General features: G+C 40.1%; 2 protein-coding genes across 2 annotated transcripts; one reads left to right on the forward strand and one right to left on the reverse strand.

Annotated features, from left to right (window-relative positions):
- The first annotated feature begins 5,365 nt into the window (after nucleotides 1-5,365).
- On the forward strand, nucleotides 5,366-8,011 carry LOC137033103 (POU domain, class 2, transcription factor 1-like). The gene is made up of 3 exons (XM_067405217.1): nucleotides 5,366-5,467; nucleotides 5,629-5,702; nucleotides 5,806-8,011. The coding sequence occupies exons 2-3, from the start codon at nucleotides 5,672-5,674 to the stop codon at nucleotides 6,078-6,080; spliced, it is 306 nt and encodes a 101-aa protein (XP_067261318.1). The 5' UTR covers nucleotides 5,366-5,467; nucleotides 5,629-5,671; the 3' UTR covers nucleotides 6,081-8,011.
- A 148-nt stretch (nucleotides 8,012-8,159) lies between these two features.
- On the reverse strand, nucleotides 8,160-18,905 carry cd247 (CD247 molecule). Its single transcript, XM_067405212.1, has 8 exons — nucleotides 18,089-18,905; nucleotides 12,151-12,251; nucleotides 11,722-11,766; nucleotides 11,585-11,650; nucleotides 11,464-11,496; nucleotides 9,993-10,046; nucleotides 9,581-9,604; nucleotides 8,160-9,482 (listed from the first exon to the last, which is right to left on the reverse strand). The coding sequence occupies exons 1-8, from the start codon at nucleotides 18,297-18,299 to the stop codon at nucleotides 9,411-9,413; spliced, it is 606 nt and encodes a 201-aa protein (XP_067261313.1). The 5' UTR covers nucleotides 18,300-18,905; the 3' UTR covers nucleotides 8,160-9,410.
- Nucleotides 18,906-19,394: the final 489 nt, after the last annotated feature.

Genomic DNA, 19,394 nt, shown 5'->3' on the forward strand with positions numbered 1-19,394 from the left:
GTCGCACACCACATGAACCAGAGTCACTTCACATGTCAGTCGCACACCATATGAACCAGAGTCACTTCACATCTGTCACACACCATATGAACCAGAGTCACTTCACATGTCAGTCGCACTCCATATGAACCAGAGTCACTTCACATGTCTGTCACACACCATATGAACCAGAGTCACTTCACATGTCAGTCGCACACCATATGAACCAGAGTCACTTCACATGTCAGTCGCACACCATATGAACCAGAGTCACTTTACATGTCAGTCGCACACCATATGAACCAGAGTCACTTCACATCAGTCGCACACCATATGAACCAGAGTCACTTCACATGTCAGTCGCACACCATATGAACCAGAGTCACTTCACATGTCAGTCGCACACCATATGAACCAGAGTCACTTCACATGTCAGTCACACACCACATGAACCAGAGTCACTTCACATGTCAGTCGCACACCATATGAACCAGAGTCACTTCACATGTCAGTCGCACACCACATGACCCAGAGTCACTTCACATGTCAGTCGCACACCATATGAACCAGAGTCACTTCACATCTGTCACACACCATATGAACCAGAGTCACTTTACATGTCAGTCGCACACCATATGAACCAGAGTCACTTCACATCAGTCGCACACCATATGAACCAGAGTCACTTCACATGTCAGTCGCACACCATATGAACCAGAGTCACTTCACATGTCAGTCGCACACCATATGAACCAGAGTCACTTCACATGTCAGTCGCACACCATATGAACCAGAGTCACTTCACATGTCAGTCGCACACCACATGACCCAGAGTCACTTCACATGTCAGACGCACACCACATGACCCAGAGTCACTTTACATGTCAGTCGCACACCATATGAACCAGAGTCACTTCACATGTCAGTCGCACACCATATGAACCAGAGTCACTTCACATGTCAGTCGCACACCACATGACCCAGAGTCACTTCACATGTCAGTCGCACACCATATGAACCAGAGTCACTTCACATCTGTCACACACCATATGAACCAGAGTCACTTTACATGTCAGTCGCACACCATATGAACCAGAGTCACTTCACATCTGTCACACACCATATGAACCAGAGTCACTTCACATGTCAGTCGCACACCACATGAACCAGAGTCACTTCACATGTCAGTCGCACACCACATGAACCAGAGTCACTTCACATGTCAGTCGCACACCACATGACCCAGAGTCACTTCACATGTCAGTCGCACACCACATGAACCAGAGTCACTTCACATGTCAGTCGCACACCACATGAACCAGAGTCACTTCACATGTCAGTCGCACACCACATGAACCGGAGTCACTTCACATGTCAGTCGCACACCATATGAACCGGAGTCACTTCACATGTCAGTCGCACACCACATGACCCAGAGTCACTTCACATCTGTCACACACCATATGAACCAGAGTCACTTTACATGTCAGTCGCACACCATATGAACCAGAGTCACTTCACATCATGTCACACACCATATGAACCAGAGTCACTTCACATGTCAGTCGCACACCACATGAACCCAGAGTCACTTCACATGTCAGTCGCACACCACATGATCCTGAGTCACTTCACATGTCAGTCGCACACCATATGAACCAGAGTCACTTCACATGTCAGTCGCACACCATATGAACCAGAGTCACTTCACATGTCAGTCGCACACCATATGAACCAGAGTCACTTCACATGTCAGTCGCACACCATATGAACCAGAGTCACTTCACATGTCAGTCGCACACCATATGAACCAGAGTCACTTCACATGTCAGTCGCACACCACATGACCCAGAGTCACTTCACATGTCAGACGCACACCACATGACCCAGAGTCACTTTACATGTCAGTCGCACACCATATGAACCAGAGTCACTTCACATGTCAGTCGCACACCATATGAACCAGAGTCACTTCACATGTCAGTCGCACACCACATGACCCAGAGTCACTTCACATGTCAGTCGCACACCATATGAACCAGAGTCACTTCACATCTGTCACACACCATATGAACCAGAGTCACTTTACATGTCAGTCGCACACCATATGAACCAGAGTCACTTCACATGTCAGTCGCACACCATATGAACCAGAGTCACTTCACATGTCAGTCGCACACCACATGACCCAGAGTCACTTCACATGTCAGACGCACACCACATGACCCAGAGTCACTTTACATGTCAGTCGCACACCATATGAACCAGAGTCACTTCACATGTCAGTCGCACACCATATGAACCAGAGTCACTTCACATGTCAGTCGCACACCACATGACCCAGAGTCACTTCACATGTCAGTCGCACACCATATGAACCAGAGTCACTTCACATCTGTCACACACCATATGAACCAGAGTCACTTTACATGTCAGTCGCACACCATATGAACCAGAGTCACTTCACATCTGTCACACACCATATGAACCAGAGTCACTTCACATGTCAGTCGCACACCACATGAACCAGAGTCACTTCACATGTCAGTCGCACACCACATGAACCAGAGTCACTTCACATGTCAGTCGCACACCACATGACCCAGAGTCACTTCACATGTCAGTCGCACACCACATGAACCAGAGTCACTTCACATGTCAGTCGCACACCACATGAACCAGAGTCACTTCACATGTCAGTCGCACACCACATGAACCGGAGTCACTTCACATGTCAGTCGCACACCATATGAACCGGAGTCACTTCACATGTCAGTCGCACACCACATGACCCAGAGTCACTTCACATCTGTCACACACCATATGAACCAGAGTCACTTTACATGTCAGTCGCACACCATATGAACCAGAGTCACTTCACATCTGTCACACACCATATGAACCAGAGTCACTTCACATGTCAGTCGCACACCACATGAACCAGAGTCACTTCACATGTCAGTCGCACACCACATGAACCAGAGTCACTTCACATGTCAGTCGCACACCACATGAACCAGAGTCACTTCACATGTCAGTCGCACACCACATGAACCAGAGTCACTTCACATGTCAGTCGCACACCATATGAACCAGAGTCACTTCACATGTCAGTCGCACACCATATGAACCAGAGTCACTTTACATGTCAGTCGCACACCATATGAACCGGAGTCACTTCACATCTCTGTCGCACACCACATGACCCAGAGTCACTTCACATCAGTCGCACACCATATGAACCAGAGTCACTTCACATGTCAGTCGCACACCATATGAACCAGAGTCACTTCACATGTCAGTCGCACACCACATGAACCAGAGTCACTTCACATGTCAGTCGCACACCACATGACCCAGAGTCACTTCACATGTCAGTCGCACACCACATGACCCAGAGTCACTTTACATGTCAGTCGCACACCATATGAACCAGAGTCACTTCACATGTCAGTCGCACACCATATGAACCAGAGTCACTTCACATGTCAGTCGCACACCACATGACCCAGAGTCACTTCACATGTCAGTCGCACACCATATGAACCAGAGTCACTTCACATGTCAGTCGCACACCACATGACCCAGAGTCACTTTACATGTCAGTCGCACACCATATGAACCAGAGTCACTTCACATGTCAGTCGCACACCATATGAACCAGAGTCACTTCACATGTCAGTCGCACACCACATGACCCAGAGTCACTTCACATGTCAGTCGCACACCATATGAACCAGAGTCACTTCACATCTGTCACACACCATATGAACCAGAGTCACTTTACATGTCAGTCGCACACCATATGAACCAGAGTCACTTCACATCTGTCACACACCATATGAACCAGAGTCACTTCACATGTCAGTCGCACACCACATGAACCAGAGTCACTTCACATGTCAGTCGCACACCACATGAACCAGAGTCACTTCACATGTCAGTCGCACACCACATGACCCAGAGTCACTTCACATGTCAGTCGCACACCACATGAACCAGAGTCACTTCACATGTCAGTCGCACACCACATGAACCAGAGTCACTTCACATGTCAGTCGCACACCACATGAACCAGAGTCACTTCACATGTCAGTCGCACACCATATGAACCGGAGTCACTTCACATGTCAGTCGCACACCACATGACCCAGAGTCACTTCACATCTGTCACACACCATATGAACCAGAGTCACTTTACATGTCAGTCGCACACCATATGAACCAGAGTCACTTCACATGTCAGTCGCACACCACATGAACCAGAGTCACTTCACATGTCAGTCGCACACCACATGAACCGGAGTCACTTCACATGTCAGTCGCACACCATATGAACCGGAGTCACTTCACATGTCAGTCGCACACCACATGACCCAGAGTCACTTCACATCTGTCACACACCATATGAACCAGAGTCACTTCACATGTCAGTCGCACACCATATGAACCAGAGTCACTTCACATGTCAGTCGCACACCATATGAACCAGAGTCACTTCACATGTCAGTCGCACACCATATGAACCAGAGTCACTTTACATGTCAGTCGCACACCATATGAACCAGAGTCACTTCACATGTCAGTCGCACACCACATGAACCAGAGTCACTTCACATCTCTGTCGCACACCACATGACCCAGAGTCACTTCACATCTCTCAGTCGCACACCACATGAACCGGAGTCACTTCACATGTCAGTCGCACACCATATGAACCAGAGTCACTTCACATGTCAGTCGCACACCATATGAACCAGAGTCACTTTCACATGTCAGTCGCACACCATATGAACCAGAGTCACTTCACATGTCAGTCGCACACCATATGAACCGGAGTCACTTCACATGTCAGTCGCACACCATATGAACCAGAGTCACTTCACATGTCAGTCGCACACCACATGAACCAGAGTCACTTCACATGTCAGTCGCACACCACATGAACCGGAGTCACTTCACATCTCTGTCGCACACCACATGAAAACTTCACTAGCTGCAGACAAGTGAAGTGAGTGATTGATTATTGACTAGTGATTGCTTGTGTTCAGGTGTCCAGCGGCACAAACACACTGACGGTGAATTCTGTAGTTCCACTGAGCGCCAGCAGCATCTCAAACCTCACGCTCGGTGCGTTACTCCTCCTTTCACAGTTTCATTCTCCTCTGTACTCCTCATGTGAGCTCATGAATCATGTTTAATGGATGTGCTGTAGGTGGCGCTCTGGCTCAGGTGACGTCACACACTCCGTCGGTCATCTCCATGGCTCCGGCCATCGCTACGCCCGCCCCCACTGTGACATCACCATCACTGACCACGTCCGTTACCGCTGTGAAACAGGAGTTGAGCACAGTTTCCTCGGCAACCACGGTCACGCAGGGGCGGGGCAGTTGCTGGTGACGGGCACAGGACTGGGTGGAGCTAATCTGACTGCTGTCACTGGGGGTTTGAACCCAACGATTATAACGCCCTCGCAGCTGACGCAAGGGTGAGTGTGTGTGTGTGTGTGTGTGTGTGTGTGTGGTATTATGGGATGTGTCTCACAGAAACATGTTGAAACTTTTCCAGGTCACATTTCTGCCCCAAACAAAAAGATGAAAAGTAAGAGGTGTGTTTATCATGTGAATTTCTGCTTGTGTTTCTGTGCAGTGGGACGCTGCTGAGTTTGACCCCTGCTCTGGGAAACACATTGATGAACAACAACACACTGGCCACCATCCAGGGTATGACCTCTGACCTCTGTCCGCCTGTCCAACATTATCTCTTTAAATCAATGTGTATTGTGGAAAAAATCACTATATAAATAAACCTGCGGTGTTTTGTCAGCAGCTCTCGCATCGGGCGGCGCTTTGCCTCTGACGTCCATCGACGGAAACACCGGCCTGCTGTTCGCCAACACCAGCGCAGGAAACCCCGCCTCCGGCCTGATGACCACGCCCTTCTTCCTCAATCCGTCCGGCTTCTCTCTGCTGCCCGCCAATCTCCTGTCAGCGGGCGGGGCTGGAGGCGGAGCTCTCAACCTGCATGTGACCAGCGACGTGCAGCAGAGTCCTGTTGCTACGACGACGAAGAACGTGGCCTTGGCCTCGAAGGCTCAGTGAGCGCGTGCGGCTGCGATTAATCCTGTTGCTATTACCAAAAACACTTCTGACCGCTGTAGCGAGCGCAGGACTGACGAGCGACCGGCGGTTTGTTGAATGATGCTGCGCGCTCTTGGACACGGTCAGGATGGAACTTTATTTTTGCATTATTTCTCAAACTAACGTCTAAATTAACCAAAAATGTGAGACACTTTGATGACGGCAGATTCTTCACGAGAGATTATTTGACGTAACAGAGTTTATATTGACTTTCTACGAGGGTTCTGTTGTTTTTATTTGCGGCTCTGTGAAGGGCCGATTGTAGATTTATAACCAAAAGCATTTCAGATGTTTTATGTTGCGTGTTACTGCAGCGCGTCGGTGGAGGTTCTGCCCGATGACTTTTTAAACTAGTACTCTAACTCGACATCACTTTATAAATACGGTTAGAAGGCTTTAAACTAGTAATAATCCGTCACAGTGAGCGCGTCTCCTGTGAGAAATGCAATCTGTCACACGTTTGTCTGAACACTGATTCTGTCTGTAGTGTTGATGTGAATCAGCGGCGGCAGAGAGACGACTTCATTCAGCATGAATCTATTAAATCTGTGTGATTCCACCTCATGGATGTTCTGTCTCATCAAATGCTGGGTGTTGAACGTTTATTTCCCATGTTTCTAGTGTTCAGTAACGTGACGACGGCCTGTTTGAAGCCTCCGGATCGACTGATCTGACAGCAGCTTCACGAACACTACAGCATCTTATACAGAATTTGCACGTGAATCTCACCAGACTTGTGTTTGAGATTCTATGGAAGCTTGTTGAGAATGAAAAAAAAAAAATTGCAACATCTCAAAATTGACTTTTTCTAGCAGTTCTGAGACTTCCAAGTTGAAGAAACCATGTTGGAGTAACCAAGCCAGCAAGTCTGACTTGGAAAGAAACCAAGCTGGATTTGCCGGGTTTCATAGTTGGACTTCCCAGGCGTTTTAAGAAATCAAATTGGTTTATCTGGTTTCTTGGGAAATACGACTCCAAGTCATAATTCTGTGAAGTACCTTTTTTATTTTTTATTCTGTTAAACAAGCTTCCATAAGACTGACTCGACACAAAACTGCTCCTTCAGTCTGTGATGCTGCAGAGATTTCTTTGGATTCCGTTTGTATTTTTCTGTCTTTTGAGAATCATTTGAGAATCGCAGCGTTTCTGTGCTGAAACAGAATCACAAAAGAAGCTGCAGCCAAAGTCAGTCTCTGTTTGAGTTCGTTCTGCCGTCAGCGAACAGAGACGTGTAGCGTACAGGTGAGGTCAGAGGTCAGCGCGTGTGTTTGTATAAATACCTCCAGCACTGATGTTAGATCCAAGAATACTACTGTGTACAGTCTCTTTTAACTCGTTTTTACTTCATTTGTGTCTTTTTTTTACTCTCACGAACACGTTCTGTTGAATCGACGGAGTCTCGTTGTTTTTATCTGCTTCCAGCAGTCTGTGGTGGAAACTTCAACATGAAAATATCTGCATACGATCCGTTCTGATGTTATTTATACACATGAAACTGTTGAACAGAAGGCGGCGACATTGATCTATTAATATCGTTCGTTTCCATTCTGCTTTTGTCTCACGCCGGTGAAGTTTAATATATGAAATATTTCAGTGATTCATCTTTAGTGTCTTTATTGTTTTCTGCAGGAATGAAAAAGCAGATGAAAACCAAAGATTCATCCGTTTCTTTATCATCTTTATTCGAACACCCACAATATATACCAGGATTATATATACAGTAAATATATGAATATGTGAAAAAAAGTTTATTTTGTGGTTCCCAAAGCAAAAGTCCTCTTGAGGATGAAAACCAAAGATTATTCACTTTCTCTTTGCCTTTCCCTTGATTTTTTTTTTTATGTATAATTCATTGGAAATCGTAGTTGTATTCTAATCTTTATGATCCAGTAATCAAGTTATTGATTTTATGGTGGAATATGAATCATTTTCTCTGCATGAGATGAAACAGCAGCGGCTCCGAGTTTCTTCTGTCGTTCTCTTGATTCAGACGATGTGTGTCGACTTTCTCTGCAGAATGTTTATATCATACAGAAGGGCTACACACACACACACACACACACACACACACACACACACACACACACACACACACACACACACACACACACACACACACACACACTCACTCTTGTGTTCCTCCGCAGGTCTTCTGGACTCTCGGCTCCAGGTGTTGCTGTTTCATGGTTTACTGTACTCATGAGCTCCTCTGGAGTTTGTTTCTTTGCTGTTGAGTTTGTCATGTTGCTGTAGATTCATTAAATGTTTTTCTCAGACTGTTTCTCTGTTCGATCTGTTCTTCTGAGTGACAATCAGTCAAATCAAGCTTCAAAACTGATCATTTACTGACGAGTGTGATGGGAAAAAATCTTTTTATTAACAAGCTAATGACAAAATTACAGACAAAAGTAACAACAATCAAATGAAATAGTGAAATTCTCAGTTTTTAAAAGTAAATGCAAAATATTGTTCCTAAAAGAGTCACGATAAACACTAAACATCTTTAAAACTCAGTGAATCTCATAAAATCTGCTCATATTTCACCACAAAATCACAAGAAAATAAGACATTATGAAACTGTGTTTTTGGGACTGAAAACAATATTAAAAATGAATGTTGATGTTCCATGAAGAATCTTTAACATCCATGAATCTTTCGTTCCTCTAACGGTTCTCTAGATCATTAAAGTGGTTCTTATAAGAACGAATCACTGAAAGATTCTTTGGGAAACAAATATTGTTTTATGAAATCACTGAATAAAATCATTTAGTAAGAAGAGTGTGATATTACACTAATGAGAAGAAGAACAAACGTGTGTGGAGTGAATCAACTGAATCACATGATGTTCGTTCAAGCGTTTGCTCTTCACTCAGTTTACTGTCAAACGCTCTTATAGGGATTTTTTTAAGGACTCATTTATCAATTCTAGTTAATGCATCAACTAACAATGAAAAATACACTTTAAAGCATTTATTAATGTTAATGTTAGTAAAGAATCATCAGCTCAGCTCCATTAAATAATATGAACAAATAAACCTTTTATTTTCATGATGTATTAGTAAATGCTGAGATTAACATTCTCTAATATTAATAAATGCTGTTGAAGTTGTTCATTGTTAGTTCATGTTAGTAAATGAGCGATTCTCTGCTGGACGTGTGACCTGTGACCTCTGAGCTCATTATGAAAGTGAAAAACTGTAAAAACACAATAATCACATGACTGGAGCCTTTAGGAAAGAAAGAAGGGACTGTGGAGTGGACTGTGTCCTGACGAGGGTCAGACGAGCGACTCTAACGGGGCGGCGGGTGAATCTGCTGCATGTGCAGAGAATCATACGTGTCTTTGGTCATGGAGCTCAGACCCTGAAACACACACACACACACACACGTGTTCAGTGTTGAAACACACACAACAGATCAAACCGTATCACACACTTTATCTGAGATCTGAGGCGTCTCACCTGATAGACCTGATCACGCCGGCGCTGTGGACGAGAATCAACAACACAATGAGTCTTTCTGAATCACTCATGAATCAAGAATCAACACCACAATGAGTCTTTCTGAATCACTCATGAATCAAGAATCAACACCACAATGAGTCTTTCTGAATCACTCGTGAATCAAGAATCAACAACACAATGAGTCTTTCTGAATCACTCATGAATCAAGAATCAACAACACAATGAGTCTTTCTGAATCACTCATGAATCAAGAATCAACAACACAATGAGTCTTTCTGAATCACTCATGAATCAAGAATCAACAACACAATGAGTCTTTCTGAATCACTCATGAATCAAGAATCAACAACACAATGAGTCTTTCTGAATCACTCATGAATCAAGAATCAACACCAGATAAAACACTCACGTCTCCCTTCGGCTCAATCTCACGGTACGTTTCATCCGTCTTCTTAGTCAGAGGCTGAAACAAACCATCATCATCATCATCATCATCATGTGGGTTAAACAATAAATGGTAACACTTTATTTTACAGTGTCCTCGCTACATGTAGTTACTGTAGTAATAACAGTAAAATATGCATAATTACATCATAACACTACAGTAAGTGCATGTAATGTTCATTATTGTTACTCAGAACTTAATGTTTCATTTCACTGTAACAAAAACACCTTAAAATACAGTGTAACCTTTTAGTTTTATCTGATTGTGTTACACTGTATTTAAAGTGTTTTTGTTACAGTGAAATTACAGGCAAATTTCAAAATGTTTTGTGTGATTTCTGGAGACTCGATATGAAATAAACTGACCAGTGTATTGTATTGTATTATATTATATTATATTATATTATATTATATTATATTATATTATATTATATTATATTATTTTATATTATATTATATTATATTATATTATGTGTTAAGTTATGATATGTTATGTTATATTGTTATATAATGTGTTATGTTATGTGTTATGTTATGTTATATAATATGTTAAGTTTTGTTATATAATATGCTGTTATATTGTTATATTTTATGTGTTATGTTGTTATATAATGTTATATTATATGATGTTATGTTATGTTAAATGTTGTTATATTATGTTATATTATATTATGTTGTTTTTATGTGTTATGTTGTTATATAATTTGCTGTTACATTATGTTATATTATATTATGTTTTTATGTGTTATGTTGTTATATAATATGTTATGTTATATAATGTTATATTATATGTTGTTATATTATGTTGTTATGTTATGTTAAATGTTGTTATGTTATGTTATATTATATTATGTTGTTTTTATGTGTTATGTTGTTATATAATATGTTAAGTTTTGTTATATAATATGCTGTTATATTATGTTATATTATATTATTTTATGTTTTTGTGTTATGTTGTTATATTATGTTATGTTGTTATATTATGTTGTTTTGTTATGTTAAATGTTGTTATGTTATGTTATATTATATTATGTTGTTTTTATGTGTTATGTTGTTATATTATGTTATATTATATGTTGTTGTTATATAATATGTTATGTTATATAATGTTATATTATATGTTGTTATGTTATATTATATTAGGTTATGTAATAATCTGCATCTCTGTGGATTGAATCGAGGGTCTGATGGAGTCTCAGATGTTGTTTCGGGGCTGAAGGGTCTCGTGTGAAGAAGCGTCTCAGTAACGTTCAGTCTGACGCTGGTTTTGTGCCTCTGGTGGAAAGTGCAGCAGGTGTGTGAGAGTGTGAGTGTGTGTGTGTGTGTGTGTGTGTGTGTGTGTGTGTGTGTGAGTGTGTGTCTGTGGTCGAAGCGCTTCAGCTCATTATTCTCTAAGTGCTGCTAATAAACTTCCTTCCTGTTGATGAAGATCTTACCGTGTACGTGTCGTCTCCTCCTCTCCTGCGACCCTGTGAAACACACACACACACACACGTATGATCAGGGCCCCTCCGTCATGTGACATGTCATGTGATGTATGTTGGTTGGATCACTCACCCGAGCTTCATCACCGCTGCGCTGGTTCGGAGCGCTGTACACTTCCTTCCCCGCGGTGTTAATCGCCTGGAAACATCAAACCTCATTAATATCAGAGTCTGATCAGCTGATCGGTAGGTGTGTCACATGATCCTCACCTGATACGGAGACTCTGCGTCCGCTTTAGTCCTCTTCTTGATGTACTGAAAGAGGAAACTTCATTAATTCACAGAAACCAACAAAAATATACTGCAAGAACGTAATGTTCTCATTAAACTAAGAAATTATTTCTTCTTGGTTATTTGAACGTTAAGGGAACATTCTATTGTATCATTCTTCAAACATTATGGGAATGTTACTTTCAAATGTTCTCTGAACGTTATGAAACGAGTAGAAACAAACGTTCAACAAACTTTTCAGAAAAAAATGTTCCATGAATGACGTATAAATAATGTTTCTATACTAACGTCTTGAGAACATTATTAAAGACCAGATTACTCTGAACGAACGTTCTATTAATGTTACTGGAAGAACGTTGTGTGTAACCCTGAGATAACGTTCTGAGAATGTGTGTGTGTGTGTCTCACCCGCTCGTGGATGAAGAACGCAGTGATGATGACTCCGTACAGCAGCAGAAGGCCGTCCAGAGCGTAACAGATCTGAGGGTCGTACGCTGATGATGCAGTCACTGCGAGAAACACAGAAAAAAAGTTACATTTTCAGGTTATTATTTAAAGGAACACTACACTTTTTTTTAAAATAGGCTCATTTTCCAGCTCTCCTAGAGTTAAACAGTTGAGTTTACCGTTATTATGCCGGAATGAGAGTATAGTTCCTAGCCATATCGGCCTAGACAATTACAACTTTCATTTTCCATTGGTCTTAGTACACGATTTAACTACAGAAGAGTCAAGATTTTAATAGGAAAAATATCAAAACTCTTTGGTCATTTTTGAGCAAGATGCTAACGGTCTAATCAGATTCAATGTATTATGCTAAGCTATGCTAAAAGTGGTACCGCCAGACCCGGAGATCGGCTGAATGGATTCTATTTTCAAAAAAGTGTTGTGTTCCTTTAATGCCTACGAACAATCAGTTCCACAGAGAAACACACAAGCAGCGCTGACTGAAAGAAAACACGCTTTTAAAAGATTGAATGCAGTATTTGGTGATGAACACCAGAGGGTTAGAAGATGTTATTTTTGACCTGAACGGCACAAGCAGAACATGCCGGAAAATGAACAGCAAAAGCTCAAACTGTGAGCGATCAGAGAGAGAACATGAACATGAAAATCCTCTCAAGGATAAAACGACCAGAAGACAACGAGGGTCACATCAGAATGACTGAGACGCAAAATGAAAAATTAGTTTTCCAGAAAAATGCATCAAAATGAAGTGAGTTTGAGTTTAAAACAAGAACAAATATCTGTCAGTGGAGTCTGAAAAATGATCATGTTTTCTGTCCGCACTGTTTCAGACTGCACTGGCATATATTCACAATATTCATATTCACTTAATACATTTTTCATTAATCCAGTCTTCATATCTTCAGTCATTTCTCTTCTGCAGTAAATTATCTTGATTTAAGAATGTTTAGATATTTGAAGAACATGATATTATTGCAGTTTATGAACTCTGAGCACTTTCAGCATTATTATATTCACACACACACACACACACACACACACACACACACACACACACACACACACACGTCTCGTCTGAAGTGTTTGTGGTGTTTCAGACTCGAGCTGTTTCTAGTTCAGCGGTTTGTTCAGCTGCTCTAACTGAATAACGTGTGTGTGTGTGTGTGTGTGTGTGTGTGAGAGAGAGAGATAAAGTGGGAGGAACACACTCACACACCCTCCCTCCCTCACACACACACACACACACACACACACACACACACACACACACACACACACACTCCCTCCCTCACACACACACACACACACACACACACACACACACACACACACTTTCATCATTTGTTGCTCATAAATGGGATCAGAGTAAATGTTTGGCAGTCGATGAAACTGTGAAACTCCTTCAGCTGCAGGTTTGATTCTCACAATATTAAATCATAATCAATCATGAAACTATTAAAATCATCATGAATCAAGCAGATGTTGTTCATCCAATGAACTAAACCAACAAAGAAATGAAGCCGTTAAACAGGTGAACTTTGACCTCTGAATCCACTGCATTCACACTCATTACAGACTGAATTCTCTTGAACACAAACTGCGACTGAACCCAAAAATCACATTCGAAACGTAATGAACGTCATTTGATCAAAACTGGTCTTCATATATCAACATTTTAATGATCGATAATCTGCTCAGAGTGAGAAAAGCGACTGAAGTGAGTTTGTGCTGAAAACAAGAAGAAGAATATCTGATGATGGAGTCGCTGAACTCCACTGACAGATCTTTGTTCTTGTTTTAAACTCAAACTCGCTTCATTTTGATGCATTTTCAGAGAACTAGGTTTAATATCTTCAGTCATTTCTCTTCTCCAGTAAATGATCTTGATTTAAGAATGTTTAGATATTTGTGCTGGAAATATATGATTTCTTTAAATGTTATATATTATAATGAATATAATTCATGCCAATTAAACTTATTTGAGTCTAACGGATGAATGAGAAGATTAGTAAATGCATCAGAAGAGCGTGAGGTCAGAAACTTCAGCGATGATCTGAAACACAATCATAATGTCATAAAGGTCATGAAAACATCTGAATTCAGTTCATCATCATCATCAGAGCGGTGTGTGTGTGTGTGTGTGTGTGTGTGCGCAGGTGTTGAGCTGATCTGTGGCGGATCCGTTTCCTCTCTCTCTCACACCACAGACCCGCTGCGGTCAGATTGATCGGCTGCTGCTGGAGCGGTTCTGCTGTCGGTCATCTGAAGATCTGAGCCGGACGGACGAGTCTCTCGAGGTCAGTTTATTCTGAACACTTTCTTCAGCTCGTTCTGCTCCTCACGACTGCAGTTACTCTTGAAGAAAGCTTTTCTCACACACTCAGTGTTTCCAGGTTCAGCGGTCAGTCTGACTCTTTAGCTGAGAAAAATATCAAGTTCAGAAACTCTGTCTCCGTGTCTGAGAGATTTCACACGCGTCTGTAGAGTCAACGACCTCATCTTCAACGTCGAGAACTGTCCACGACGCTGACAACTGAATTCAATTTAATATAATAATGTTTTCTTCAGAGAACTGATCATAAAAAATCATGTTTAATGGCCACTGTTACATTTTTATTTAAATGTTATAATTTTTGAAAACAGTGTTTGATGTTTAAAAGAAGGTGATAAAATGTTGAATTCAGTGTTTATGGTTTGGGTTCGTTCAGTTACACTAAATTAAATATTGAACAACAATTATCACTGTCAATCAATCAATGTTTAATCAATTCACTGCATGATATGCTGATGGATATAATTAATTCAACATCTACATCTGCAGAGAAAAATAACCAAATTCCTCAAATAAAGAATTGAAAGTCGAACAGACGCAGAAGATTCAGTTTAACTCCACATGATCTCTGATCGTTCAGTTCTGATCGTGTTCAACACACTCCAGACGGACGCTTGTTTTAGTTTTTCCTCAATAAACTCTCTCTGTTCGAGTCCGTCTGACAAAAATGATGCGATTCATTGAGATTGACATGAGAAATGATTCAGTGTGAATCTCTCTTCTACTCTTTTAATACGCAAGTATAATTTTCAAATAAAACACATAAAAGTTACATAAATAAAAGATTTATATTTTCATTTTCACTCAAGTATGTTTTTAGCAGAAACTAATGGAGTGTAATGAGAGTAAAAACAGTGAAACGCTGAAGGACAAACTCATATTACGTCTGCTCCTTTATTTTACACTTATTTTATATGAGCTTCATCATTTCTGTTCTTGATATGTGAGATCGTCATAAAAATGGCTTGTTAACGTTAAAATAAATGACTAAATTCTGTTCTTTTTTAATACTCCTGCAATAGAAATGAAACAGCTTTGGATTTCGGAGTCAGTGAAGTGTGAGCGGACGGCGCAGGGATCGTGTGATGAAGTTCACTAGTTAGTGATCGACTTTAAAGAAATATCTTCAATATAAATAACCTTTGATGATTTCCTCCTAACATGTCGACAGATACTCAAACACCACAATGTGCGTAAAAAATGAGAAAATAGAATGTAATTATTTATTTATAGATATGACTTGAATATTATGTCTTGATAAAAAAAAGTTTGGGGTAAGATTTTTAAAGAAATTAATACTTTTATTCATCATTAAAAGTGGCAGTAAAACATTTATAATGTTACAAAAGATTCAGTTTCAAATAAACGCTGTTTCTTTCTGTTCATCAAAGAATCCTGAAGAATTAAATGTGACGGTTTCCACAGAAATATGACTGTTTTCAACACTGATAATAATCATAAATGTTTCTTGAGCAGCAAATCATCATATCAGAATGATTTCTGAAGGATCATGTGACACTGAAGACTGGAGTAATGATGCTGAAAATTCAGCTTTGATCACAGGAATAAATTACACTTTACTATATATTCACATAGAAAACAGCTGATTTACATTGGAATAATATTTCATTATTTTTGATCAAATAAACGCAGCTTTGGAGAGCAGAAGAGACTCTCTGAGAAACATTAATAAAGTCTGTATATATATATATAAATGAAGTGAATGTGGAGCATGACCGGGTTTCTCCAGCATCTGTCAGCTGTGACACACTTGAGTTCACGAGCGAAGCGTCATTTCAGCAAATTTCAGCATTTCATGAGCGAGTTATTGAATTTATCAGCGTGTTCCTTGAAATGATGTTTTTCTAACAGTTTTTTCCAGCGTGTCGTCACTATTAAAGTCTGACAGTAAGTCGCTTCGCCCACAGATCGACTCTTTCCACAACATCAGCAGCGTCTGAAGAAAAACACTTCAGCACAACAGGGAACGTTCTCTCAACGTTACCAACTAACCTTCTAACAGTAACGCTAACAGAACATTAGTTCAGAGTTAGCTGGACTTTAATAAAGTTCTGAAAGAATTAACACAAAAATTTAATTTATACTTCGTTCATGGAACGTTTTTCTGAAACATTTCAGTTGAACATTTTTAAATGTTTATACTTGTTTCAGAACGTTCCAAAGTAACGTTCCCGTAACGTTTGAAGAATGATGAAATGGGATGTTTTTTTAAAAAGTAAAACTCTGGATGTTTGGAACGGTCTGAGAACATTCAGAAATAACGTTTTCATAACGTTCTCAGAACAGATTTTTGTTTGCAGAAGAAGAAGAAGATTTCAGAGCTCTGATGAATATAATCTAATGTTTCTGCTATAATATTTAATGTTTGAACACGTGTGAAGCTGACACTGGCTCAGAACAGAAACACGCTCTCGTGAGCAGAAATCATCAGATAAATGAATTGAGCCGCTGCAGTATTTATAGACTTTCTTTCATCTGAGTTCGTGGAAAAACAAGAATAAACGCCAGCGATGTTCAGGAAGTGGATCTATCACACAAACACTGATGTTCACGAGCGGAAAGAGTGAATCCTGATTCCACCGAGTCACCGGAGATTCACTGATTCACTTCAGCATTAAATATGATTCATCTGTTTATGATCAGATGATTTAGTTTTAATTCAGCGCTCAGATAAAAACTGAAGAAGCAGAAGTTTGTTCTGATGTTTCTGCATTTCTACGAAACACTCAAATCTGCAGAATCTTCAGACAGTCGGGCCTTCATAATCTCTGAAATATTATCAGCGGTTATGAGTTATGAAATACAGTCAAATCAAAGAGAAGCGCTGTAGAGAATCAGAATCAGTGAATTCATGATGTTTGCTGGATTCTTCTGTAAATACTGACAAAATTAAGGTGAATTAAATTTACATTTTACTAAAAATACATCTATTTTAAAACATGTTTTTGCACTAATGACATATTCACATCTCGTCAGATCAATATATGAGAAAAAACTAAAATAAACATTATAATTCAAATCAAAATGTGCCGTAGTTTGTCATTTTTACCACAAACTCTCATTAGTTCATCTATAAACGAACTTTGAACAATATATATATTTCCACGCTTTATTAATCTTTATGTTAACACACACACACACACACACACACACACAGTTGTTCATGTCAGATCCACACACACGTATCAGTAAATGTTGAGATGAACATTGATTAATTAACGCTGTGGAAGAGTTGATCATGTTAACGAACTGTAACGACCGAATCTTTCCTTCAGTTTCACTGAATCACATCTAAACATTATTCTGTGTCGATCAGACTGACGTGTTTGAGTCGCACACGAGGAGCGGATCGAGGGACGATCAGAGGACGACAGATAAACACGTCTGACAGTCCGAGAGGCCAAAGGTCACGCGCTGAAGGGTCTGCAGCCGATTTCTCTGAGAGGATCTTAAACCTTCTGACAGGAGGAAGTGTTGGAGAAAGATGGCGGCCTTCCTCGACTCTGAACAAACACAGACTCTTACCTGACGCAGGTGCCATCGAGAGCAGGACGATCGTGGCGGACGCTGCCCTCGACGCCATCGCTGACCCTCTCGGTGTGGGACGGACGGGCTCTGGGGATCTGTGTGACGGCCGCCGGTTTGAGGCTGCAGACGCTGTCGTGTCGACTGACTTCTCTGAAGCTCGAGATCTCTTCTCTGACAGGAAGTGGCTCCTCGAGCTCCACCTGTTCATACAGACTCTTCCACCAACCAATGAACACTGACGAGCACACACACACACACACTCACGGCCTACATACTCTCGACACGAGCGATGAGAAGCCGAGCGCTGACTCCAGACCAGAACACGAGCGTTTCCAGAGAATCAGACTGACGACACTCTCTTATCCTCATGTTTTGAGTTTCTATTCTTATATTTTCTGGGTTTTTTTATTTTTAGTTAAAATAGTACTGAAGTAAAATTAAATCTCAAAAAACTTAAACATTTCATTTCAGCTAGTTGACAAAGCAAGGTTTCTTAATTCAATTTAGATTAACTCAGTCTACTAAAATAACTAAAACTAAAGCTGAAATAAAAATAGTCAAAAAAATGTCAAAAACATACAACAAAATTACTAGGAAACTCAAAAATGAATAAAAATTTCAAAACATACAGCAAAAATTGCAACAAAAAAACCCCAAACTAATAAAAATGGCAAACTACATACAAAATTACAAAAAAAATCCTCAAAAACTAATAAAAACATCAAAAAACATACAACAAAATTAATAAAACACCTCAAAAGCTGGTAAAAATGTAAAAAAACAACAAAAATTACAACAAAAAAACCCCAAAACTAATAAAAATGGCAAACTACAAACAAAATGACTAAAAATCACTAAAAAAACTAATAAAATTTTAAAACATACAACAAAAAATTACTAAAGAAGTAAAAAAAAACAAACATAAAATGTCAAAACATACAACAAAATAAAAAAAACAATCAAAATACTAATAAAAATTACAAAAAAAACACAACAAAATTACTAAAAATTAGTTCAAGTAATTGTATGTTTTATAACATTTTTATTATTTTTAAAATGTCTATATAGTTTTTATTAATTGTTATTTCACTGTTAGTTTTAGTTATTTTAGAACTAAGTGAAAATAAGACATCTTGTCAACTAGCTGAAATAAAAAGTTTAAGATGTTTATATTTTATTTCAGTTAACGATTTTAATGAACAAAAATGAAGTAGAAAAATGTTTTTGATGATTTTGTTTGTAATGAAACGCTGAAACAGAAACTCTGTGAGATCTTTATTTCACGGCACTCTATTATCATCAC

Source organism: Chanodichthys erythropterus, chromosome 12 (genome assembly GCF_024489055.1).
Source record: "Chanodichthys erythropterus isolate Z2021 chromosome 12, ASM2448905v1, whole genome shotgun sequence".
NCBI lineage: Eukaryota > Metazoa > Chordata > Actinopteri > Cypriniformes > Xenocyprididae > Chanodichthys > Chanodichthys erythropterus.